The sequence below is a fragment of the Dama dama genome, chromosome 5, assembly GCF_033118175.1.
Source record: "Dama dama isolate Ldn47 chromosome 5, ASM3311817v1, whole genome shotgun sequence".
In the NCBI taxonomy this organism is placed as follows: Eukaryota; Metazoa; Chordata; class Mammalia; order Artiodactyla; family Cervidae; genus Dama; species Dama dama.
In genome coordinates this window covers 104,636,444-104,660,997 of record NC_083685.1, presented here as the reverse complement: position 1 = coordinate 104,660,997, position 24,554 = coordinate 104,636,444, and the positions used below count along the sequence as shown (strand labels likewise).

The 24,554-nt window shown below is 54.0% G+C and overlaps 2 protein-coding genes across 4 annotated transcripts in view; one reads left to right on the top strand and one right to left on the bottom strand.

The window, feature by feature from the left end:
- MPRIP (myosin phosphatase Rho interacting protein) overlaps positions 1 to 9,741 on the top strand; it is a 90,220-nt gene extending 80,479 nt beyond the window's left edge. For 2 of the 3 annotated variants that reach the window (XM_061143680.1, XM_061143678.1), the window contains 8 exons: positions 1,360 to 1,507; positions 2,057 to 2,174; positions 3,122 to 3,281; positions 3,981 to 4,100; positions 4,387 to 4,473; positions 4,890 to 5,052; positions 5,931 to 6,016; positions 9,129 to 9,741. In XM_061143680.1, coding sequence (XP_060999663.1) covers positions 1,360 to 1,507; positions 2,057 to 2,174; positions 3,122 to 3,281; positions 3,981 to 4,100; positions 4,387 to 4,473; positions 4,890 to 5,052; positions 5,931 to 6,016; positions 9,129 to 9,200 — 954 coding nt within the window. In that variant the 3' untranslated portion in view covers positions 9,201 to 9,741. Of the gene's footprint in view, positions 1 to 1,359; positions 1,508 to 2,056; positions 2,175 to 3,121; positions 3,282 to 3,980; positions 4,101 to 4,386; positions 4,474 to 4,889; positions 5,053 to 5,930; positions 6,017 to 6,378; positions 6,440 to 9,128 lie in introns of all 3 variants that reach the window. The other variant, XM_061143679.1, reaches the window with a different exon arrangement.
- Positions 9,742 to 21,202: 11,461 nt separating this feature from the next.
- Positions 21,203 to 23,719, bottom strand: PLD6 (phospholipase D family member 6). The gene is made up of 2 exons (XM_061141100.1): positions 23,305 to 23,719; positions 21,203 to 21,450 (listed from the first exon to the last, which is right to left on the bottom strand). The coding sequence occupies exons 1-2, from the start codon at positions 23,717 to 23,719 to the stop codon at positions 21,203 to 21,205; spliced, it is 663 nt and encodes a 220-aa protein (XP_060997083.1).
- Between the last annotated feature and the right edge of the window lie 835 nt (positions 23,720 to 24,554).

The window sequence follows — 24,554 nt, the reverse complement described above, 5'->3', positions numbered from 1 at the left end:
TCCTTACCTTGAAATACTCTAAAACATTCCCATCAAACTATGACTTAGACCCTCCCCTGCCCGTGTGTTGACTGAGAGGCCATGCTGAACCAAAGCATGTGGGAGGGCAGCTCTGGGACTCTCCAGGTGTCCAGGGGTGTGTGAGCTGCAAAGAGGAGACGGGCTCCATCTGGAAGGCACTGTGAGGAGGAATGCCCAGTGAGTGGTGGACAGCAGGTCTATCCCAGGGAAGTGCAGACCCTGAGTGTGAAAATGCTGACTGGGGAGTCTAGAAAGGTCTGTCTGCTCCTGTGGGAGTCAGACGGAGGTTCCCAGACACAGACTGGGTTCCTGGTATCCTTCCTGGATCCGGGCACAAGAAGATCCCCCAGACTTACATCAGAGGTGATGTGGCCACATTCTCGCAGCTCTGAAAGAGAACTGAGAGACGCGGTTCCTGTGCCTTACTGAGCGAAGCCCTCTCTGTTAGAGAGGTCCCAGTGTGCCTCCATCCACAAAAGAGCTGCATAGACCAGCCCTGAGAGCCACAGGCACACTCACCCACCCCGGGCAGAAGACTAACCTGATACGCCAGGCCTGGTGGATACAGGGTGGGTGTGTGGGGTAGTGGGACCACTTCTTAGGTCCCCAAGGCCACATCCAGGTCATAAACCAAGCCAGGCTGGAGCAAGGCACAGACCAGGCCGGGTAGCAGTTCTGCCATGACCTCGATGCAATGAGCAGAGGCACCTGGTAATTAGGACCCCTCTTTGTACTCCTTCACAAGGTAAAGGAAGTGTCCCACGCCCTAATCTGATTCTTTCAGCACGTGCCTGAGAAGTTCAGTGACCATCTCAGAGTGGCCAGCTGGGCAGTGGCAGGGCTGGGCCCCTGGCTCCATGTCCTGGGTCACTGTCATTCACAGGGTCTCTCAGCTCCTGGCAGCTGACCAAGACATCTCTGTTCACAACTGTGCCCAGCACCTGGGGTATGGCGGTGCTGAGCACATCAGGGGTTAACTCAAGACCAGACATGCCAGCCTCTGCCCATGCTCTCTGTCGTCCTCCTGTCAGTCGTACCTGGCAGTCATTCCATAAAGGGCCAGGATGGGCTGTTTTCAATTCCACGGCAGCCTCCTCCTACCCACAGTACCAGCTCTTTGCAGAGAAATGGAACTCAAAACAACCGCAGAAATCAGGCAGGACTCACCGGGTTGAACACCCTTTTCTAACTGTTCTGGGTGTGAGCTGGTGCCGGGCTCAGCCCCAGAGAGCAGCTCCCTGCCCTGCGGGCCAGGCGGGGTGGGACTGTGGTCTGCTCAGTCACGGTTTGCTCAGGGAGCCGAAGGGAAGTGGGTAAAGCCCCTTGTGCACCTTCCAGGCCACGTGCGAGCGGGGGTTTGCAGCCATGGAAGAGACACATCAGAAGAAGATTGAGGACCTGCAGAGGCAGCACCAGCGGGAGCTGGAGAAACTGCGGGAGGAGAAGGACCGCCTCCTGGCTGAGGAGACAGCAGCCACCATCTCAGGTGGGAGTCGCTCACCCCGGGATGGGTGATGGGCTCTCACTGAGCTGGGCACAAGCTCTAGCACTTCTCCAGGGGGACAGCTGGCTTAAGGAGCACTTTGGGAGCTCATCAGCCCCGAGCCAGTCACACCTGTGCATTGGAGGGGTTGTCCTCATCTTGTCAGCCTCTTTGCTGGTGCTTCTCTGATAGCGGACATTTCTGCAGGGCCTTGGTCCGTCAGAGCCTGGAGCGGCAGCACTGAGCACTGGGCCTCAGCTGGCATTCCCACCTTTTGTGTTCCACAGCAGCTTTGGGTCTTAGCACTGAGAGAGAAGACAGGCCAACCCGAAAGCCTGCTTGTTCTGTATTATATTGGATGTTTATGGAATCAGTTTTTTTTTTTTTTTTAATATTAAAACCAAACCACACCTGATCCCTTTTGTCGGGGATTTTCCTGGGAATCCTCCTGGCCTACCTGCCAATGGGCCAAGCCTCAAAGGTGCAGGATGCCTCCTTCCTGTTGGTCTCGCCCCAAGCCTCTTGGTACTAAGGGCCACATCCTGTCCACAGCCATTGAAGCCATGAAGAACGCCCACCGCGAGGAGATGGAGCGGGAGCTAGAGAAGAGCCAGCGGTCCCAGATCAGCAGCGTCAACGCAGATGTCGAGGCTCTGCGGCGACAGTACCTGTGAGTTGGGCCGGCCAGCTGGGCAGACAGTGCCTTCCACCTGTCTTTGTGCAAGCCTCTGAGATGTGGGTCCCGGGAGTGCAGGTGGAGGCCCAAGGCACTAAGGCCACTCAGAGCCTCCTGTTCAAGGCGCCCCACACCACTCTGGTCTAGCACTGCTCTCACGGCCCAAGTGGTCCCATTACTGAGCTGAACAGAAGCCAATTAGTAAAACCTAAGGAGTAAGATGTGGCAGAGGAGGTCTTAACAGTGTCAGATATTCAGGACCCACCTGGGAGACCCTTGGATCCCTTCTCTCCGTCAGCTGCCCCTGCTTCAGAAGCTGGGGGGGGGTGGGGGGGGCGGTGGCGCAGTGCGGATGCCCCAACTTTGCATGCAGATGTGGCCACAACCCCCACATGTTCAAGCAGCACTCGCTCCACTGTTCTCTGCCAAGGCGGCAGGGTGAGGCATGTCCACCCCACAGCCACTCTTGAGCTCTGCCCTTAGGGGAACCAGCACCCCTGGGAGCTTTCCCCTCGGCCACCGAAGGCCATGCAGAGCCGCCTTCATGGGGGCCGTATTCACGGTAGAGGTGGGTGGGCGGCAGCAGCAGCTCACCTCAGCTGGAGGCAGCCTGTAGCCCCTTGGCCTTGGTTTTCCAAATCCGGGTAGACCTGGTGTAGGCTGTCAGCCAGCGCTGGAAATGGCCCAGTTCTGGCCTCCATCTGAAACAGCACGTTTTGGGTGCAAGGGTGAGGCTCTCCCGATCCCGAACCCCAGGAGAGGAGTTCAGACTCCCGGGGGATGGACAGAGCCCCTAGGTCGGGCTGCAGACCTGCAGCTGTAACAGGGCACGGGGTGCGCGTGGCTGCCCCGCCTGGTGGTGGCCCGCTGTCCCTTGGGTTCGTGAAGGGGACGCTGGGCCCAGGGCGTGGCTAGAGGAGTGAGTGGTGCCCGCTCCCCAGGGAGGAGCTGCAGTCTGTACAACGTGAACTGGAGGTCCTCTCGGAGCAGTACTCGCAGAAGTGCCTGGAGAACGCCCACCTGGCCCAGGCTCTGGAGGCTGAGCGGCAGGCCCTGCGGCAATGCCAGCGTGAGAACCAGGAGCTCAATGCCCACAACCAGGTGAGCCTCACAGGGGCCCTGCTCTGCAGGCCCCACCCGATGAACAGCTTCACCAGGGTGTGGGCAGAAGGCACCTCCACTCCTAGCCTCGGGCTCTGTTTCTCTTGTCACTGTGTGGTTTGGGTCCAGGGTTCCATCCCCAAGGCTGGGACCGTGTTTAAACACCTCCCGGTCAAGACCATACAATGCTCACATGGGATTTTGTCAGGTTATTTTCTTAAAATGTGCCTGCCGCTTAGAAAACTGGGGCACACTTAAAATACTGGCTGATGGAACAGCTCAAGGTAGGTCTAATCTGAAGAGAGCCCCTCTGTGTGCACTGGACCACTCATCCTCCCAAGGCACTGAGCAGACAGGCCTGTCAGCCTGGCCCCAGCTCGAGACCCTGGGGGCCCACAGCTGCCTGCCTGGTCACTGCAGTGGCCAAAGGCAACCACCTGTCAGCTGGAAAGAAGCTGAGGGCAGCAAAAGGCCCCAACCCTGCAGAAACTGGGGAACAACTGGAACTGCTCAGCACCGGCTGTGGTGACGGACTGGGAGCACGGCTCCTGCCGGGGCAGTTCCATGGACACCTCCGGCCCATGAACACGGCTTCTGCACAGGTGTCACAGCTCACGTGCTGACTCAGACGCCCACTGCACCCTGGTCACAGCCCCAGGCAGCTCTGAGAGCACCTTGTGGTTGTGTCGCTGTCTCCAGGAGCTGAACAACCGCCTGGCTGCAGAAATCTCACGGCTACGGACACTGCTGACTGGGGACGCCGGTGGCGAGGCCGCTGGTTCGCCCCTCACACAGGGCAAGGACGCCTACGAGTTAGAGGTACGGCTCAGAGCCAGGTCCCTTCACCAGCTTGCAGCGCATGAGTTGCACGTGGGACCAGGGGTGGCCCCAGCTTATGGGAAAACCCAAGTCATGCCAGCACACAAAGAACAGTAAGCCATCAGGCAGCAGGGGACCTCTCGAGGCCCCAGGGACCTTTACATTTAACCCATCCTCACTCACCTGCCCCCCTCCCTGGTTTTCACCACATCACAAGTGCTGATCTCCAAAACGAAACACTGAACAACTGCGTAACACTGCAGCTCCCTCATTTCTCTTTCTCTAGGTCTTGTTGAGGGTCAAGGAATCAGAAATTCAGTACCTGAAACAGGAGATCAGCTCCCTCAAGGACGAGTTACAGACGGCGTTGCGGGTAATGCATGTCCCACGAGGGCCTGGAGGGTGGGGCCACGCGTGTCCAGATCACACGCAGAGGCTCGAGTACGTTCACCCTGTTCTCGGGCAGGGGCAGTGGACACGAGGGAGGGCCAGTCCTGTCACCCGCCTGGTGGGGCCCAAGGCCCCAGTGCATGGTTGTTTCCTGCAGCTGCTCCTGGAGGCGGACTCACTTGGGGTAGCCAGGACAGGGTTTTCCAGCCTGAAGCACAGAGGTGTCCTCAGGGTCAAGGCAGCACCAGCCCGCACGGAGCGGGGGCCCTGCCACGCCCCTTGTACTTTGTGTCTGGTTTCTGCCTCCGCAAGATGGGCTCCACCTGCTTCCTCCGCTTCTGGAGGCATCCCTAGTCCAGCCTATCTGTAACTACTCTCTGCTATCCTTTTGTCTCCAAGGACAAGAAGTACGCCAGTGACAAGTACAAAGATATCTACACAGAACTCAGCATTGTGAGGGCAAAGGCCGACTGTGACGTCAGCAGGTTGAAGGAGCAGCTGAAAGCCGCCACAGAAGCGCTGGGTGAGAAGTCCCCAGAGAACCCGCCTGTGTCCGGATACGGTAAGTCCTGTGGCTCTGGATTCTCTGGAAATTAGGTGGTGGGGTTGCTGGCCCTTGATCCAGCAGAGGACGCTTTTCTGTGTCAGACACTCTCCCTGGCTGAATGGTCAGGGCGTGGCGGGCACCAGCTCACGAGGGGCAGTCACTCTTTGGCACGCATGTTCACGACAGCAGGCCATGTTTCTCATTTTCCTGATGGACTCCCTGGTTCTGGAAGTGGCTCTCTCTGGTTTGTGATCCTGGGGTTTCACCAAAAAACCTATAAAAGGCCGCAGGGCGAGGACTGAGGCCATGTCCAAACTCACTGATCCTGGAACCTCCCCCTCAGCTAGTGAGGACCCCTGCTCGGCGGTCTGCATCGCTGCTGGCCAGGCGTTAGGAGTTCTCCTAAAGGCAGGCAGGCCACAGGCAGCAAAGTTCAGCTCAGATGTAACACTGACTGCTTCCAAGGAGTCTGGGGGCCAGAGGACTTTGGGTTAGTCAGAAGCGCATGCATCCTGTGACCTGGCACTTCACACAGGAGCACAGAGCTGGCTCAGCTTCCATTCAGGGGCTGGCCCGCTAGTCACCATGCAGCTCTTCACAAGAGAGGGAGAGCGAGCCTTAAGTATAGGAAGCTAAATCCCGGGGTCTCAGGAGAGTAGGCAGCAGGGCTGCCCAGCAGCAGTGGGGGCCGCGGCCAGCCTGGGGCCGTAGTCATCTTCCAGGTCTCCCCGTGCCTTGTTCTGAGGATCTTGTGACATGGTTATAGGCTTGGCGTTCCCCTGGTTTGTTGACGGAGATGTCACGTGAGTGATGATGCTAAGCTGGGAAGCTCTCAGACTTGTGTGTTCTGGGGGGTTTACAAAACTAGCGCCGTGCCCTCTTCATCTTCTCAGATATCATGAAGTCCAAGAGCAATCCCGATTTCCTGAAGACAGACAGGTCCTGTGTCGGCCGGCAGCTCAGAGGCCTCAGGTCCAAGGTGAGTCTGGGGGCCCGCCCTGGGTGTGCAGAGCCCACCAGGGGCTGCACAGAGGGTCCCCAGGGTGCCTCAAGTCATGCACATCCCACTGGGTCAGTGCCGGGGCTTCAGGCTGAGTGCCTCTTGCACAGCAGCAGGACTGTCTCCTCAGTGACGGCGGGGCTCCTGGGGGCCGTCCTGTCATCTGGACTTCCCCTCGCACGTCTACAGTTCACGCTAACACCATCCGAACACTTTCCTCCACTTGGGCCCCTGCCCCCGTGCACCCCTCCGCGGGAAGGTGGGGCGGAGGGTGGGGTGCCCAGCTTGTTGCACTTAGGATTTACTGTGTGTGTGTCTTGTTTCTGCTCTTCCCCTGACAGTCCGTAATTGAGCAGGTCTCATGGGATAACTGAAACGACCCGCTTCCCGGCCCCCTGTCGTGTAGGTAAACCTCCTCTCACGCCACTCGCCTGCCGCCCGCGAGGGCGCTGCCTGCATGCCCTGCTCACTCCTCCACGGGAGCTCGTTTTCCCGTCACTCTCGTTCCTCCTGCTCAGCAGCACAGACAGGATCCATGTGAAGTTTCTTACCTCTTCTGGGGAGTTAACTGTACTGTAACCTCTTACAGAGGGGTGTTCCCCCAGCCTGGCGGGCTGCCCAGAGCCTCATCCTGGGGGGCACAGGTGCTGTCAGCCCTTCATCCTGTGTGTGTCGAATGGTGTGCGCTCACGTTCTCTTGGGACACTTCTGCCCTCTGTCAGGAGGCGAGCTTGACCAGAGCCTCCCATCACTGAAGTAGTTCCCACTCCCCACCCCCAGGATCGACAGTCCAAGGGGGCTGATGCCTCATGCCTGTAGCTTGGCAGATGCTCAGCAGAGCAAGGGGCCCACAGGCACTAGGGGCTGAGCGTTTCCCAGCCCCAAGGACCCAGGCACCTCAGAGACGGGAGGCATGGGCTGAACACTGGCTGCCTGACTCCAACACTGCGCCTGGACACTCCTGGCTCACACAGGGCCAGGCATCCAGGGCCCAGGGTCACTCCCTCCTGAGTGGGCTCACCAGCTCGACTGACCTGATCTTGTTGACTCCCTGGTAAGGAAGCTGAGGGCAGCAGGAAGGGCTGGGCAGAGGGGATGCTGATGGAGCCTCAGGGCTGGCCAGCAGGTGCCCCCAACTCGCCGGCAGGGTGAGCAGGGTCTGCGTCAGGAGGAGCTGAAGAAAACCTGAGCAGTTTGTCCTCAGCTCAGTTACACTTAGGTTCCTACAGACCTGAGTCACTTACCACCAGATATGGTTCAGACTGGTTAAAAACTTTGGGGCTTTTTTCTTTAAACGTGGAAGCAATTCTGTTCAGCAAACCCAGACTTATTCTTTGGTTTCTGGTTTTCTTATTGACTAGTCTTACTTCCTTGCCTGAGGCTGGCCTGCCATTGCTACAGGTTCACCGTGAGTGCTGTGGGCCTTCTGCCTGTGCCTGTAAATGACAGGACTCTCAGGGAAGCCTTGCTCCAGCGAGCCCGCCTCCTCAGGCTGACCACGTGTCAGGGGAAATAAAGTACTCTGCAGGACTTGCCTGGCAATCCAGTGGTTAGGACTTGGCACTTTCAGTGCCAGGACTCAGGTTCAGTCCCTGGTTGGGAACTAAGATCCTGAAAGCAGTACAGCAAGGAGCTTGGGCTCTGGACAAAGGGCCAGGTCTCTGTTCACAAGGCCTCTGCAGAGGTGTGCTGAGAAGGCCTTGCACGCTGGTGAAAGCGGGGGCAGGAAGCGAGGGTCTGTCTGTCCGGGGGTCTTGGCGAGGCTGGACCAAGTGAGTTGGGGGGAGCTCAGGGACAGGGTTCCCTAGAGTCACGGTGAGTCAGTTTGGCTTGGCAAGTTTTCAACATAAGAACAGCATTCTTGCTGGCCCAGGGAGAAGCTGGGCCCCTTGCTGTCTTCCTCAGGGACACCACTGAGCCTATGACGTGCTGTCAACAGCCAGCCACACGGGTCCCGTGTGGCCCTCTGTCCTGATGTGTTTGTAGATAGGAGTGAAGTCACCCAGAAACTAATTGTGTCCCCAGGGCTTTCTGAACCAAGGTCTGCTCTGTGGGTGTTTGCCTTTCCTGTAGGTGGTCTCTGTACCTGCCTCCCTCAGGGACAGGAGGGCTTGGCCTCACTGGGTCAGCAGCTCCTCGTCTTAAGAGCAGCTGGGCTTCTCTGGGACTGAGAGCAGACGGGATGTGTCAAGGGTCCTCACGGGGGGCCTCTCTGGGCAGCTGCGCACGGAGTCACAGAGGTGCTGGGTGGGCAGCAACTGACCGCTCCCAGCCTGTGACAGGGCTTGGAAGCCTGTGTCCTCGGGTCTCAGGAGTTAGCAGTCTGCTGCCCCTTAGGGAAGGAAGTTCCCAGCCAGAACAGCATGGGTGGCAGGTGCCAGGGCCAGCCCTGGGTGAGACACTGCTGTGTAGACAGCGGCACTGACCTGAAGCAGGCATGCTTGGGAGCAGAGTCCTGAGAACACGTGAGGCCCTTGTGCACGTTACGGGGAGTCACAGTGGGACGTGGGCTTATCCCCTTCCTCTGAGCACTTGGTGGCGTCAGAGTTAAAACAGGCAAGCAGCACTGTCCTGGGTGAAGCCGGGGCCCCAGGGAAAGCGGGCCCAGACCTGCCCTCATCCTCAGGGAAGCCTCCATGTGCCACCAGGGTCTGGATGTTCTTCACCTTTACCGAGGTCCACACGCACATGGGCAGGCTTCCGTCCTGAAAGGCTCAGGAACGGCCTCCATGTCCCCAAGCCCCAAGAGAGACCAGTGGGGCCCATGAGGCCCGGGAGCAGGGAGGCTGTCCGCCCTGGAGCGTGCTCGGGGCCTCCTGGGGCCACACATGGGCACAGCAGATGCTTCCTTGTTCTCCGCAGGGTCTTCTCTCCAGCGCCATTGGTCTCATCCTTGCCTGTTGACAGAGCCCTAAGCTCAGCATCGGTCTTGTTTCTGACTTTTTCTTTCTTGTCCAGTAACACCACTTCCTCAGGGGCCGTGGCCCTCCTCGCACACCCACTAACCCTCCGGGGCCCCGCGCCGTGCCTCACCACTGGCCGCCCGCACCTTGCAGGGCCGAGGCCAACAGCCTGTCTGTTTCTCCACCAGAGTCTGAAGGAAGGCCTGACGGTGCAAGATCGCCTGAAGCTCTTTGAGTCCCGGGACCTGGAGCGCGACTAGTTGCTCCCGTGCAGCTTGGACACACCTCCCGGCCACAGCCCCCGTGCCACTCCTGTCCATCCCTTCATTTTTTATTGTCGTCCTCGTTCTTGGTGGTGTTGTCTGCATTGACTGTGGTCGGATGCATGAGAGACTGGCCTGTGGGTGGCTCGCTCCACTCCCTGGGGTCTTCATCCAAGCTTTCCCTGGTTACTGCAGCCTGCCCCGCCTTGCCCCGGCTCCCTGTCAGTATTACGGCCCAGCAGCCTGGGATAAGCTAGCTCTGTCTCACCCCGCGCGCAGGCGGGGCAGGAGGGGCCACGAAGCTGTGCTGTGGGTCCCATGCTGACAGCTCGCAGCCCAGGGAGGACCTGGAAGCCCAGGGTGGGGCTGAGCCTGCACCTGCCCCGTGGGCTTGGGGCGAGGGCAGCAGCTCTTACACATCCACTGACAGCGCTTAGAGCCGCACCCCACACCGTCGTGGTAAACCCTTCACAGCCTGGGAAATGCTGAAAGCAGCCACTCCTATTTTTGTCTGTTTTTTATTAAATCTTGCACAAAATCCGGCCCCTCTCATTCCTTCCTATGCTTATTCTTTCTTGGTCACCAGGAACCCCACTCTTTTCACACGAGGCGGATGCTGCCCTGCAGCCTGGGTTCCAGACTGGGATCACAGTGACAGCACGTTTCCTCAGAGTCACTGGAGGAGAATGCTTACTCACCCCTAACCTTTCTAGAAAGAAGCCCCCACTTGCTTTGGGAAGGTTGATTGGAGACCCTGTTATGTCAAGAAGGCAGAGAGGATGTTGGAGCTAGATGGAAACCGGCCATTGTGACGTGTGTTCACTTGTGCTCGGTTCACCTGAGCCGAGCCCAGGGCACTGGGGCGTCCACACGGGGCCTGCACCCGTGCCTCTGTGTTCTCGGTGGCCTGAGTAACACGTTTCTGACCACCACCAGGCACCCTCCAGCACTCTGTAAAAACTAATCCTGTGAGGATGGGAGCAGGGACATGGCCCCAGGGGGAGCCCGTGCGGCATCTGGTCAGCGCTCTGGTGAGGGCCACAGCCTTGGGGTACGCAGGTACTTTCAGGGTGAAAACATACACATTTGTTGTGCAGTCTGTAGATGAAATGAACACATGAGGCCACGTGGGGTGTCCCTGGAGGCAGGGCAGAGGCCCGGGGGTGCAAAGCATGTGGCCCTGCCCATCTTCTCGCTGGGACAGCTCAGAGCACCCGGCTGCAGGGCCTTCCCTGTTCCCGACCCTATGCTGGCCACTGCATTGCTGCTGTTGGTCCATGTTTGCAAAAGCTCCTTAACCCTGCTCATCAGACACCCCCTACACCAGCGTGTCTCAGAGCCGCCTGTGTGGGTGATGGGGGCTCCGAGGGTCTGACGATGGCGGAGGGGGTGCTCTCTGGGCGCTAAGACTGTGCCACCGCTGCCTCCTTCAGGGTGCAGGGTCCGCACGGAGCTGCTCCATCTGCCTGTGGGCTGCACACTGCCTCTCATCACGGCAAACGAGCTTCTCCCTCTGTGTCTCCATCAGTGACCCTGGGGTCTGACCTAGCACTGCACAGGGACCCCGTCATTGCCGCCCCCGCACCCACAGGCGGCAGGACTCGCCTCTCTGGGTCTCCCCAAACTCGCACCCTCTGCCCCGGGCAGTGTTGGCCATGGAGGTGAGGGCTGTGTGTGGCTGGAGGGAGCAGGCTGGACACAGGGGTCCCTGCTCTGCAGTGTCCTTGGCGCACTCCCTACAGGCACCCCAGCTCCTCGACGGGGGTCAGCAGTCACTCCAGCTCCTAGACAGGGGTGCGCCACGACTGCAGAGGAGGAAAGAGCACAAGTGCAGAGGCAGCCTTGGAGGTGGTTTCTGTGCTGGCAGAGAAAGGGCACCCTGGGGTGCTGTGGACAGGGAGGCACGGGTGACCCCAAGCCCAGGGAGCTCCGGCCCCCACCCCACGGGGAAAGCGTCCCCATGTCCCCAAGGATGGGAGGAGACCACTGTGCCGACTCTTTCTATAGACGTTCACTCCTTCCCTGGGGGCCTGCAGGCACCTGCATCTGAGCCACACCCCCCGCCAAGGGGACAGCTGGACGGTGTGGCGTCACGTGACCGTGCTGTGCGCCTGCGCACCTTCAGCACTCGTGCCAGGCTCGTGCCCCCTCAGCGCGCGTTCCGCCAGCCCCGGGCAGGGCTGAAAGCCAGCGTCTGGGTGACTCTGCTGGATGCAGTGTGACACTAGGGCTTGTGCCATTGGGCGTCAGAACCAGTGTGGCTTTGTTGGGGGGAGCGATGGCCATGCTGCGAGACCGAGCAGGGGCTCAGCAGGTGGGAGGAAAAGAACTCGGGAAGGCCCAGCCCCGGGCCGCAGCCCTGGAGCCTGTCACTCGCAGCATCCAGACCTACGAAGAGCGGGAGCGGCAGTTTGTACAAAAGCGCACTTGTGACTCTCAGGGTCTGCCTGAGCAAGCCAAGGCCAACATCCCCAGGGCCACTGTCTTGCAAAGGGACCGCCACCTTCTCGCTGCGCCCGCCCAGTGGCCCCGAGCGCAGGGCGCCTGGGACACTCCCGCTGCAGCGGGCCTGCCATCCTCTCGGGGCACGGGGTTGCCCTTCTGTCTTCACACGTACACACTGTTGCCAGGCTCTACCCTCCACAGCCTGAAGGGAGGTCTCTGAAACCACATGTTTTGGTACTCTGATAGAAGACGGGACGGAAACCCAGGAGGGGTGTGAACTCTGTCAGTCTCTCGAGAACAGCAGGTTTCTCTGTAAAGAGAAGGCCTCCCCTTCCCTGAGCAGACGGCGGCCCCGACACACAGGCGCCGGCCCCTCAGGTGGCTCCCTGCTCCTCTGTGTGGAGAACTAGTGGGACGTCATGCAGAGCAAGCGGTGTCAACGGTGCTCAGAGTCACTGCAGTGGATTTCTGTGACAAAGTCTGTGTGGGTGGGTTTTTCTTTCTCCTTATATAAGCACCGCTTTTTAAGACAAGAAGAAACAGCTTGGGTACGACACAGTTCCAACCAACATGAGAGAAAACATTTTTAATGACTGACCTATCTTTTATAAAGCCTGAGTCATTTAATAGTTGGTTCTGTTTCTTCCTGAAAGATCTTGGTAATACCTGTTCCTCATTCTTGGGAAAGTCACTCAGTCTTGAGGGAAAACCAGGAGGATGACGCAGGAGCGCTCCTCTTTGCCCAGGCCGCGTGCACGGTAACCCAGGCCGTGCCGGCAGCCTGATGCATCAGGGTCTGTCAGGGCACTGCGGCCACGTGGAGACCACGGGCTCTGGGCTTGGTGTGGCGGCTTCACACTGCCGTCCCTCCACCACGTGGACCCGCAGGCTGAGCCCCTGCCATGCTGCCTGTCCATCAGATGTCCCTGCCATCCACCCTCACCTCTCCACAGCTAGCTGGGACACACATCTGCGTCTTATTTCATAGGAAGCTGGGAACAGTACAAAGAACACAAAACTCATTCTTGTGTTATGTTTGTATCACAGCCAATTGATGTTAGGATTTAACCTTAGAAATGGCAACGTATCTACTGACTGTTAGGATTCAAAACCAGTTAAGTGATAAGAGTTTTCCTAAGTAGTATTTATAAAATGTAAGGTTCTAAGTGGCTCCTTAACAATTAGAATCCTCAGAGATTTTCCTCACAGACACACGTCTATCAGGGTGACTGTCTCAATCCAGACTCGAGACAACACATGCTGTGCCTGACTGCTGGGCCCAGGCAGTCCCCAGACAGAATGGGGACACGGAGACAGCGGCCGCCGCTGCAACACGTCTGTGGGTGGTCCCTGGCGGCAACCATGCCTACCCCCACCGGCTGTTCATTCAGGGGGCACGTGCTCAGAGAACAAGCCTGCATCGCTCTGTGCTGATGCTAAAAGACAGTGCTCGCCAGACTGGGCTGCCCTCAGACCCTGAGAGCCCACCCTTGGGAGCCCAACCCTCATGCGGGCAGCAGGGGCCCCAAGAAGAGAAGAGCCTGGTCAGCTTGCTGCTGACAATTCAAAACTGTATTTACCGCTTAGTTTAGTTAGAGGCTCTTTTTTAAAAACAAAATTTCTGATCAAGTGTTCGCTACAACTGAAGTGTTACTTTGTCAAAATATTTATTCCTTTGTGTGACATGCTAGATTCCCATAGATGTAGCTGATCATTTCTACTGTAAATATTACCTACCTTTACATAAACAATGTCCTAATAAACTATTTTTGCATCACCCTTTGTATGCTGTGAACAGAGGTTTTGTTTAACAAAAGGACACAAGGCAAAACAAGCATTGAGGTCAAAAGTCAGAATCTGGATCAGGAACCTAGAGGTTTATAATGGAGTTTTGGTTTAACTTTTACAAAACCCATTTTTTAAGTTTTGGGTGAGTTGTCAACATTTTAAAATCAGGAGATTTCACATGTTCACACACATAGTTTACATCCATAATCTAATTAAGACACACTGGCTCAGTTATGGAAACTTTCAAGGGGCCGAAAGGATGGAAAGAAATACCAACCAGAAGAAGGAACTAACTGCCCCATACCTGCCCCTTTACTAGCAGATTTATTTGCAACAGCTTTTACTTTCTGTTTAAAAAAAACATGCATCCTACATTATGACCTAGTAGGCGCGCACACCCAGCCACAACCATGAGTGCACAGAAGAATGTGCCCTTTCTGGCACATACTTTGAAGTCTATCCCACTGCATTTTAAAAATTCTGGCTATATAAATTTAAAATAAGAAACTGCCTCCCCCACCCCCACTGCCAGCAATACTATCGCTGTTGGAATAAAATGTGTGAAAATGTGGGGATCCAAACTTTCAGCTAAACACAAACTAAAGTCTGACTATTAGAAATCAACTGTGGTATCTGTAAAAGGGAGTGAAAGCAAACTTGAGATGCAAACTTTCCAGTACTGGTCCAACTGTTGACAAGGTGTTTCAGTAGTATTTTTACCCATTTAAAAAATTATTCTGAAAAAAAAAAAAATTATTCTGGTCAAACAAATGTACATATGGCTTTGGGACACTGATCTGATACTGTGGTGTTCAGCTTTAACACACGCTGTATTTTAAAGCAATGTAAGTACAATTTTAAAAATCAGTTGGCAATTGGGAAAGTGATAAAGACACTCGACAAATGAGGCACAGAAGAGCGCACCTTCAACATTTCAGGACAGCTATGAAAAACCCCGTTGCCATCACACTCGACCGTAAGACTGAAAGCGCGCCTGTGCCCGGGAGCAAGACAAGGATGTGTGTTCTCGCCCCTCTGCCCACTGCGCTGGAGACCCCCCAGAGCTCAGGAGGAGGAGGGGCGGCCGTGCGGAAGGACAGGAAGTCTACCTCCACCTGCACATGGCAGGACCCATGTATAGGAAATCGAAGGAATCCACCAAAAAATCATTAAGCTAAAAATGAGCTCAGCAAGTGTGCAGGGTCCAAGGCTCATATACAGAAGCCAACTGACTCTACACCACTAACAATCTGAAATGGATACATTTTTCTAAAGTGTAAGACTTGTATACTGAAAACTATGAAACCTTATTGAAAGAAACTTTAAAAGACTTAAACGGAAAGGTGTCCCTTGTTCATGAGTTGGAAGATGCAATATTGTTAGAAGAGTAGTACTCTCCAGTTTCATCTACAATCCAAGGCAACCCCTACAAATCCCAGCTGCCTTCGTCAAGTTGACCAGCTGGCCCAAGGTTCCTGTGGAAATGCACAGCGGCCCAGAGTAATGCTGAGGAAGACGAATGAAGCAGAGGACTCTTTCTACTGGGTCCCAGGACGATTGCAAGGCTTCCAGAATCAAGCCGGTGTGGTACCGGCATGAGGACTGACATACAGATAATTGGACAGAACCAAGGGTCCAGAAATAAGCCCCTACATTTACAGTCAATGGATTTCAACAAAGACGTCAAGACCATTCAGTGGGGAGAAAACAGCCTCTTCAGCAAACAGTGCTGGGACATGGCAGCTACCCACCAGAGAAAGAATGAAGTCAAACCCCCTAAGTCAGGGTTCCCCAGTCCCTGGCTGCAGAGCAGGAGGTCAGCGGCAGGAGAGCAAGCGAAGCTCCACCTACTGCCACCACCCCGTGGCTCCAACCACCCCCTGGACCACACCTCACCCTGCCACGGAGAAACTGTCCTCCACGAAACCAGTCCCTGGTTCCAAAATGGTTGGGGACCACTGCCCTACATCCCAGCATATACAAAAATTAACCCCAATGCTTCACAGACCTGAATATAAGCCTTTCAGAGAAAAAAGCAAACATTTGTGATGCCTGGCTGGGCAGTGATTTCTTAGTTAAGACACCAAAGCACACAGGAAAAGTAAAAATAGATAAACTGAACCATACCAAAATAAATAACACGCACTGCAAACAATACCACCAAGAATGCAAGCAGACTACCCACAGGTGGGAGGGAACACCTGTAAGTCACACTTCTGATAAGGGACCAACACACAGAATATACAAAGGCTCTCACAATGCCAACAATAAACAGGCAACACAACCTTTTTTTAATGGGTAAAGGATTTGAATAGACATTTCTCCAAAGACTATATAAAAGGTGAAAAAATACATGAACAGAACTCAACGTTACCAGTCCTTCAGGAAATACAAGGTAAAACCACAAGAAGGCAGCACCTCACACCCAACAGGCTGGCGATGGTGAAGTCAGATAGTTGCTGGAAAAATGGCAGCCTCATGCAAAAGAAAGAAACCAGGACATTTCCTCACACCATACACAACAATCAACTCAAAATGGAATAAGGGCCTATTAGAGATGGTGTGGAGAAAAGAGAACCTTCCTACATTGTCGGTGGGAACGTAAACTGGTGCAGCCGCTACTGAGGACAGTGTGACGGTTTCTCAAAAAGATAAAAACACAGATATCATAGAATCCTACAGTCACACTCCTGGGCGTGTGTCTGGAAAAGACAAAAACTCTTAATTCAGAAAGATAACACACCCCAGTGTTCACAGCAGCACTATTTAAACAGCCAAGATATGGAAGCAACATAAATGCCCATCAACAGATGATAAAGAGGCGGCAGTACATATAAACAATAGAATATTACTCAGCCATAAAAAATAATGAAATAATGCCATTTGCAGCAACATGGATGGACCTAGAGATTATCATGCTAAGTGAAATAAATCAGAGACAGACAAATACATTACTTCTATGTAGACTCTAAAAAAAAATACAAATGAACTCATTTACAAAACAAAAACAGACTCAGAGACATAGAAAACAAACTTAGTTACCAAAGGGGGTATAAATTAGGAATTTGGGATTAACAAACACTACTGTATGTAAAATAGATTTTTAAAAAGTGACTTATAATACGGGTAACTACATTCAGTATCTTGTAATAACCTCTTACGGAAAAGAATCTGAAAAGGTCAGCAACATATATATATGGATATACACATATATAGACACACAACTGAATCACTTTGATGTACACTTGAAACTAACACAACATTGTAAATCAACTATACTTCCATTTTAAAATAATGGATTAAAAAAACAAATAAATAAAATAAAATGATGGATTAAAGACCTAAATGTAAGACCAGAAACCATTAAACTAAAAGAAAATATACGTGGAATATTCTTTAACCTAAATTATAGCAATCTTTTTTTGATGTCTCTAAAGCAAAGAAAATAAAAGCAAATACAAACAAATAAGACCTAACTAAATTTAAAAATTGCAAAGCAAAGGAAACCACCAACAAAAAGACAAGCTACTGAATGGGAGAAAATATCTGCAAATGATATGACTGATAAGGGGTTAATATGCAAAATATATAAACAGTTCATACAACTTGACATCAAAAAAACAAACCACCCAATTTAAAAATGGGGAGAAGACCTGAATAGAAATTCTTTATAAATGAAATATACAGATGGTCAACTGGCCTATTAGTAGATGCTCAACATCGTTAATCATCAGGGGAAACGCAGATTAAAATCACAATGAGATTTTACCACTGGCCCACCAGGGAAGCCCCTGAATTGGTTTTTAAAGCAACTGACTAAAAAATAACACTTCATTGAGATTCACATACCATAAAATTCACTGTTTTAAAAGTGTGCAGCTGAGTGTATTGATAGTATATTAACAGATTATTAGTTGTCAGTATGTTAACAGAGTTATTTGGTGGTTATTTAATAACAGGGTTGTGCCGCCATCAGTACCATCAATTTTCAGAGCATTTTCTTCACTCCTCACACCTGTCAGAATGGCCAGCACCAAAAAGACTACAAATAACATGCTGGAGAGGATGTGGGATAAAGAAAACTCTCCTGCACCACTGGTGGGAGTGTGAACTGGTGCAGCCACTACAGAAAACTGTATGGAGGTTTCTCAAATATTACCATATGACCCAGTGATTCTACTTGTGGGCATATATTCAAAGCAAATGAAAACACTGATTAGGAAAGATATATGCACCCCGATGTTCATAGCAGCACTATTTACAATAGCCAGAAACTAGAAGCAACCTAAGTGTCCATCATAGATGAACAGATAAAGTTCTGGTACGTACCTACAAAGGAATACTACTATTAAAAAAAAATGACTACTACTATTTAAAAGAAAAAAAAAAGAATGAAATAATGCCATTTGCAAGAACATGCATGGACTTGGAGGGTATCATGCTAAGCGAAGTCAGAGAAAGACAAATACTGTATGGTATCACATGTGGAATCTAAAAAATAAGAGAGACTAGTAAACAACAAAAAAGGAAGAGAAAAAATAAACAAAAAAAAAAGGAAGAGACTCAGATATAGAGAACAAACTAGGGGTTATCAGCGGGGAGATGGGAGGGGGAGGGGTGAGGTAAGAATAGTGAATTAAGAGGTACAAACTTCAATATACAAAATAAGTTACAAGCATATTTAATACAACATATAGTCAGTATTTTATAACAACTCTAAATGGACTATAACCTTCAAATATTATGAATCACTGTTGTATGCCTAAAACTTACATAATATTGTACCTCAACCTCCATTTTAAAAACTAACTTTAAAAAAAGTCAAATAATAGCTTTTTGCTGGTGATGATGTAGAGAAAAAGGAATCCTTATACCTGCTGGTGGGAATATAAAATGGTTCAATTGCTTTGGAAAACCATCTGGCAGTTTATAAAATGGTTAAATAGAGTTTTATGACCCAACAACTCCACTCCTAGATATATACTCAAGAGTCTCAAGAACATGTCCACACAGACATTTGTATGTGAGCGTTTACAGCACCACATTTACAAACACTTGTATGTGCATGTTTATAGCATTATATTTACAACAGGCAAAAGGTAGAGACAACCCCAATGTCCATCAACTGATAAACAGGTAAACACAATGTGATCTGTCCATACAGTGACTTGTTATTCAGCTATAAGAAGAAGTAAAAAAATACTGACACCCGCTACAACATGGATGGCCCTCAAAAACACTACACTTAGGCAAAGGAGGGACACCCTGAGATCACAATGAGACCGTGTGTTGTGGGATTCCATTATACAAAACACCCACAGCACATAAACCCACAAAAACAGGGTTTCTTTCTGGAGTGAAGAAAATGCTCTGAAAATTGATGGTACTGATGGCTGCACAACCCTGTTATTATAGTAAATAACCACCAAATAACTCTGTTAACATACTGACAACTAATAATCTGTTAATATACTATCAATACACTCAGCTGCACACTTTTAAAACAGTGAATTTTATGGTGTGTGAATCTCAATGAAGTGTTATTTTTAAAGTAGTCAGTTGCTTTAAAAACCAATTCAGGGGCTTCCCTGGTGGCCCAGTGGTAAAGAGGGGCAACTAAACCTGTGCCCCCAAACTACTGAAGCCCGCACACCCAGAGCTCGTGCTCCGCAATGAGAAGGGGAACCCCGGCTCCACACAATTCAGAGAAGCCCTCGCAGCAATGAAGTCCTACCACAGCCAAAAATGCATTAAAAAATCTATTTTAAAAAAGCAGTTCAGCACAAGCAATGGAGCTGTGTGGTTTCATCCCAATGTTCTCCTGAATTTGACGGGTACAGGGGGACTGACAGCCATGCTGTTCCTACCAGGACGATTTCTTTATCACAAGTTTCTCAAGAGTTTAAAATATCTCATGTACGGTGCCAACATTCCACCTATGCTGTTAGGCTGCATCCCTGTCCCATGGTTAAAATGACAAGCTTGAACCCAAACCACAGGCTGAACGAGAGGCTGTGGGGCAGGGGTGGGGGTCAGGTCAGTAAGAGAGGCCGCCTCTAGTCCTCTTAGGAAGTAACTGCCAAGCCTCCTGGGGTTGACCACTTCCTGTAAAGGTCCTGTTCATGCCAGAATCTGGCGGACAAAGCACGTAGCTTTGGACACACACTACACAAGTCCCCTCCCAGCCTCTTGCCCTCCAGTTACTGCCCTGAGGCACGTCAGCTACACTTCCAGGGTCTCCTTAGTACACCTGCGCAGTTCTGGACGCGCCCGGACAGCTGCCACCCAGTACAAAGCCCCAGACTCGGCCTGAACTGCCTTCTTCACCAAGAGCACACCCACCGCTCAGCTCACCCACCCTCACCAGCTGGGAGCCTGGGACCTCCCGCGGCCTCAGCAGCGATCCCCACCAGCTTATTGGGAGGACTGGACACGCTGGGCTCGGCCCAAGCCCTGCTGCGACCCAGCTGCCCCTCCTCACGCCTCTCCCGTCAGAGCGGGGCTCTGGTCACCTCGGGCAGTTGCCCACCCTCAGCGGGGTCAGCCAGCCTCCACTCTGCAGGCTGATGTCGGTGCTCACCTCCTCAGGCCCTCAGAACAGAACGCCTGTTACCTGAAAGTTACATTAGGTTCAAACTCCCACCACAAAGATAACTATAATGAAAACAATATAAATCAAATGAAATAAAACATTACATGGGATGAAACCATTTCACAACTTTCTCAACAGCAGCCTTGAAGGTGGGGCTGGTCTTGGGTGGCTGGCGCTTCTGGAAGCAAGCCCTGCGGACAGGGGGCGGGGGACGCTGAGCCCCACAGGCCACACAGGCACTGACAAGCATGGCTGGGAGTCAGCTCAGCTGCTTAGAAGACACCAGGGTCCCCCGAGTCTTCACTCCTCTCTGGGAGACAGTGGGGTCCTCCAAGAACACCCCAGGTCTTCACTCCTCTCTGGGAGACTCCTATCGTGGCCAATGGTTTCTAAATAGCTGGATGCTGTCCCCACCCCACAAAGCCACTATTTGCATGAAAAGGCAGACACACACGCAACTGGACAGGAACAGGAGCAAGTTTATTCAGGGGGACCCAGCTCACGGGAGGAGCACTGTCACTGTGAAGCCACATGACTTCCAACCCAAGAACCACACTTTACAACTTCAGCTGAGTTCTGTCTGGGTTTGCCTGTCCAACATCCTAAGTCAAAGGTAACTTTAAATCGAGAGAAACACACTACGTTGGCGGGGGGTGGGGGGAACGACGCTTCAAAGATGTCACATCCACGCCAGAAATCAGGACAGCCCAGTGAGGCCACCCCCAGGACCCACCGTGCCTCAGGGATACAGAGCACGGCCTCGGGTGTCATGGTGAAGGTCAAGTCTACACAGACAACCAAATTCCCCGGAATGTAAGAACATCAAAAATTACAATCCTAACATGTGCAAATAGGAGCAGCTTCTGGACACTAGCCATCCAGGTTCTGAAGGCTGGATGCAGGGGAGGGCAAGGGAGCGTGGGGAGGAGGGCAAGGGCGTGTTGGAGGACCCTGGAGGCCTCAGAATCAGGAAAGGGACTCGGATCTGCAGCCTCTCCAATCCTGATGGAGGCACCCAGTCCGAAGCACCTCCCTTCCACTGCAGGACAGTCTCTGTCCTTGCTAAGCCCACGCTCTCTCTAAGGAACGTCACTACTTAATGCAAGAGAACCACCCTTCCTCGCATGGAGCTCGGCAGGACTCCAGCCTGGGGGCCGCTGGCCTGGAGCCTGCCTCAGCGAGCCCTCTCCTTGTGAGGGAAGAAGGTGAACCGGGTGGGGTTGAACTCGTCCCAGATGCGCTCGAACTCCTCCAGGAAGAGCCGCACGTACTCCTCGTCCTCCACGATGAGCACGTTCTCTCTGTTGTTCTGAATGGCCTGCGTGGTCCAGTTGAGGGAGCCAGTGATCAGCACCTTCCTGTCCACGATGGCGAACTTGTGGTGCATGTAGCCCAGGTCTTGGTCGTGCCGGACCTGGATCCCTGCAAAGAGTGAGACGTCACTGCTGCCCGGCCACTGACAGCTGCTGGCCAGGCAGGGGCTCCGGTCGCCCCCACACTGGAGCCCCTCACTCCTTCCCCAGCCCCTCCTCTCGCTGTCCATCGCTTGAGTTCTGGCTCCTTCTCCAGCGTGGCTGTGTTCACAGGACTGACTGCTGCTTTTGTCCAGTGTGGTGGGCACCGTCAGGTCTGGGGGGTGACAGCGGCTGAGCCAGGCGGAGGGCTGGCCGGCAGCAGGGACAGGAGAGTTAGTTCCTCTGGAAACACCTCCAGCCCTGACTGGGGGAGGCTCCCCACCCCCTCCAGTGTATATGACACACATCACCCTCCAGTTGCTGGTTTCAAGACGAGCCAACGGCGATTGAAGCAAAACCCATTTGATCTCAGGTTCATATGCCCCTAAGGTCTCACTTGGGCCCAGAATCAGATCCCTCCTGTAATCAGGACCTTGTGAAGTTGGGGGACCAGCCCGAGGGGGCCCACGCAGAAGACACCAGGCCCCAGACCTGAAGCCTCAGCTGTGGCCCCGTGACCACCCAGCTGACACGGCCTCCCCTCCTGCTGAGGCTCAGGGCCCCTCATGTGCCCACCTCAATGTGCGCACCTCAGCCACAGGGCTGCCTATCGCTCCTCGCACCACAAAACAGGCCCTCACGCAGGTGACTCCTCAGAGCAGCTGTCTGCGCCCCCACCCATGACCCTCCCAGGCACCTCCAGGGCTCCTGCTCCACCAGACCTCCCTGCCCTACTGTCCTGTTCTGCACTTATGGACCCGGAGCCTGGAACCTGTCCGGTCAAACACAAGGAGACGGCTGAGCGGTGAGAGAACCGCCACAGGGACGCCCTCAGAAGAGAGTCAAGGTTTAACTGGAATCTAGTCGTGGGCCCCCTTCAAGGTTCTTGCCAAATCTGAGGTCCTGCGCTTCTCTACAAGAAAACGGCTGTGCTGAAATAGCCAAGTTTCCCCGACAACAGAACCAACATAGGATCGCAAGGCTGCCAGGAAAAGCGGAAGTCAATGTCCTCAACACTGAAACCAAGTCTGCATCCCGCCCCTCACAGATGCGAAGACCAGGGTAGGATGCACCTGTGTTCCCATCCCAGGTGACCTGAGAGCAGCCAGGACAGTTTTCAAGGGCCCCACGCGCCTGTCACAGTGGCCACCAGAACGGGGAGCTCAAATGGTTGCTAATGCAAGAATGATTTTGCAGGGGCCTCAGTGACCCAGGGAAGGGCAAGAGGTTCAGACTCCGAATCGCTTGCGCAGGACACAGCGTCACACCGGGGCAGGCAGAGGAGTTTCCAAGTAAGGCAGGTGTGAACTTAGAACATCTTCACAATTACTCACACTCCAGGGTTCACCGTTACCACTCCAGTGAGGGGCAGGTCCGCCAGAGACCTGACTTCCCTGCCGTTTGGCAGCTGAAGAAACAAATTACCTGCTCACTAACTAACCATTTCAGCTCCACGTCTTACCTTATTTTAAGTATTCATTTTAGATGCCCCAAAAGGACTCACTAGTGAATTTAAGAGAAAACACTTTCTCCTCTGTTTGGTCCTTAAGCCGACACTGCATCTCTGGACACCTATGCCCCGAACAGACTTCTGGGTCCCTGACAGGCTTTCCTTGCCGACCTGCTTCCAGCCTCGGCCCCTCTGGGGTTCATGCCCAGGTTTCGGGCTAACACTCTGCACAGAAGCTCCTCTGGACACCCCGGACGTTCCCCAGACCCTGCACGGCTGCCAAGGGACGCGAGTGTCTCCCCAGTCCTCTGACGCTGCCCCACGCGCCCTGCCTTCCCGCCTCCACCTCCCGCGGCCCAGCGCCCGGCCTACCTGCCTTGCGGAGCAGGCCAATCTGCGAGCCGTTGAGAGCCATGTAGTCGCAGTCTGTGATCACGCGGACACGCACCCCGCGCTGGTGCAGCAGCTGCACGGCGCGGCCCAGCTGCGGGCTGGAGAAGGCGAACAGGCAGAGCTCCAGAGTGGCGCGGGCGGCCAGCAGGGCGCTCAGCAGCCGGCTCAGTGAGCTCTCGCCGTGGGGCAGGCTACACGGGCAGCCCGAGGGTGCGGCACCCGGGGACCGCAGCAAGGCTTCTGTGCAGGTCACTTGCGATGGGAAAAACAGCACCTCGCGCCGCGGTCGCCGCCGCCTGACCCACAGCCAGCGCAACATGGCGGGCAGCGTCTCCAAGGCCAGCGCGAGGCCAGCAGCCGCCACCACAGCCACCTGCCAGCGAAACGGCCGCATGGCGTCGGCAGCTACCGAGGCCCCACGTGCCACGTGCACCCTGCGCCTGCGTGCCTGCTACGCACGTACGCCAGCCGCCCCTTGCGCCTGCACGCCAGCAGGTCACGTGTACCCACCGCCAACTGCGCCTGCGTGCTCGTTCATCGACCCCCCCCGCCCACCGTAGCCTTGAGCCCGCTGCGTACGTGCTCCCGCCTGCCTGCGATGTCACCGCCTGCCTCCCAGCGTGCCTGCGCCCGCACCGCCCACCACCCACCTCCCACGTGCGGCTGCATAGTCCGCGACATCGCCCACTGCGCCTGCGCACCTGGCCCTGAGGGATGCAGGTGGCAGTGGCGAGGAACCCACAAAGGTCCAAACTGGAACAATGCGAGGGCCGCGTAAATAATGCAGAACTGGCTTGTACTTGAGGTGTAAATGTGCATCCTCTATGGTGGACTGAATGAGCAAGGAAAGAGAGCAACTGCTCCGCCCGACAGAAAAATCTCTCATGATCCGTTGGTGCTTGTCCTGAGGATGCTGCCCGGGGCTGCGGGTTGTGGGGGGCGCCCTCTGCAGAACAAGGGCAGCGACCCTCACACGCGGAAAATGGGCAGAAGGGTCACGTATGAGTGCCCGGGAGACTTGGCCGTCTTTCCCGAAGCTGTGACCGGATCCAGTCAGAAGGAAAAAAACCCACGGAAGCCCGGATTAGAGGACTGCTTTCACTTCTCACGGGACACCTGGCCAATGTTGTTCATGTCGGCCAAGGGCACGAAAGAAAGAGCCAGCTTGGACGCTGTCACAAGCCAGTGCAGACTGGGGAGACCTCACACCTGCCTGCCCTGCACTGGAT

Bases quoted from the DNA above. Each gene is read 5' to 3' on its own strand.
- PLD6 (XM_061141100.1), bottom strand. From the start codon at position 23,719: ATGCGGCCGTTTCGCTGGCAGGTGGCTGTGGTGGCGGCTGCTGGCCTC. The intron at 21,451-23,304 runs GTAGGCCGGGCG...CACTCTTTGCAG, and splicing joins TGGCCTGCTCCGCAAGGCAG to GGATCCAGGTCCGGCACGAC.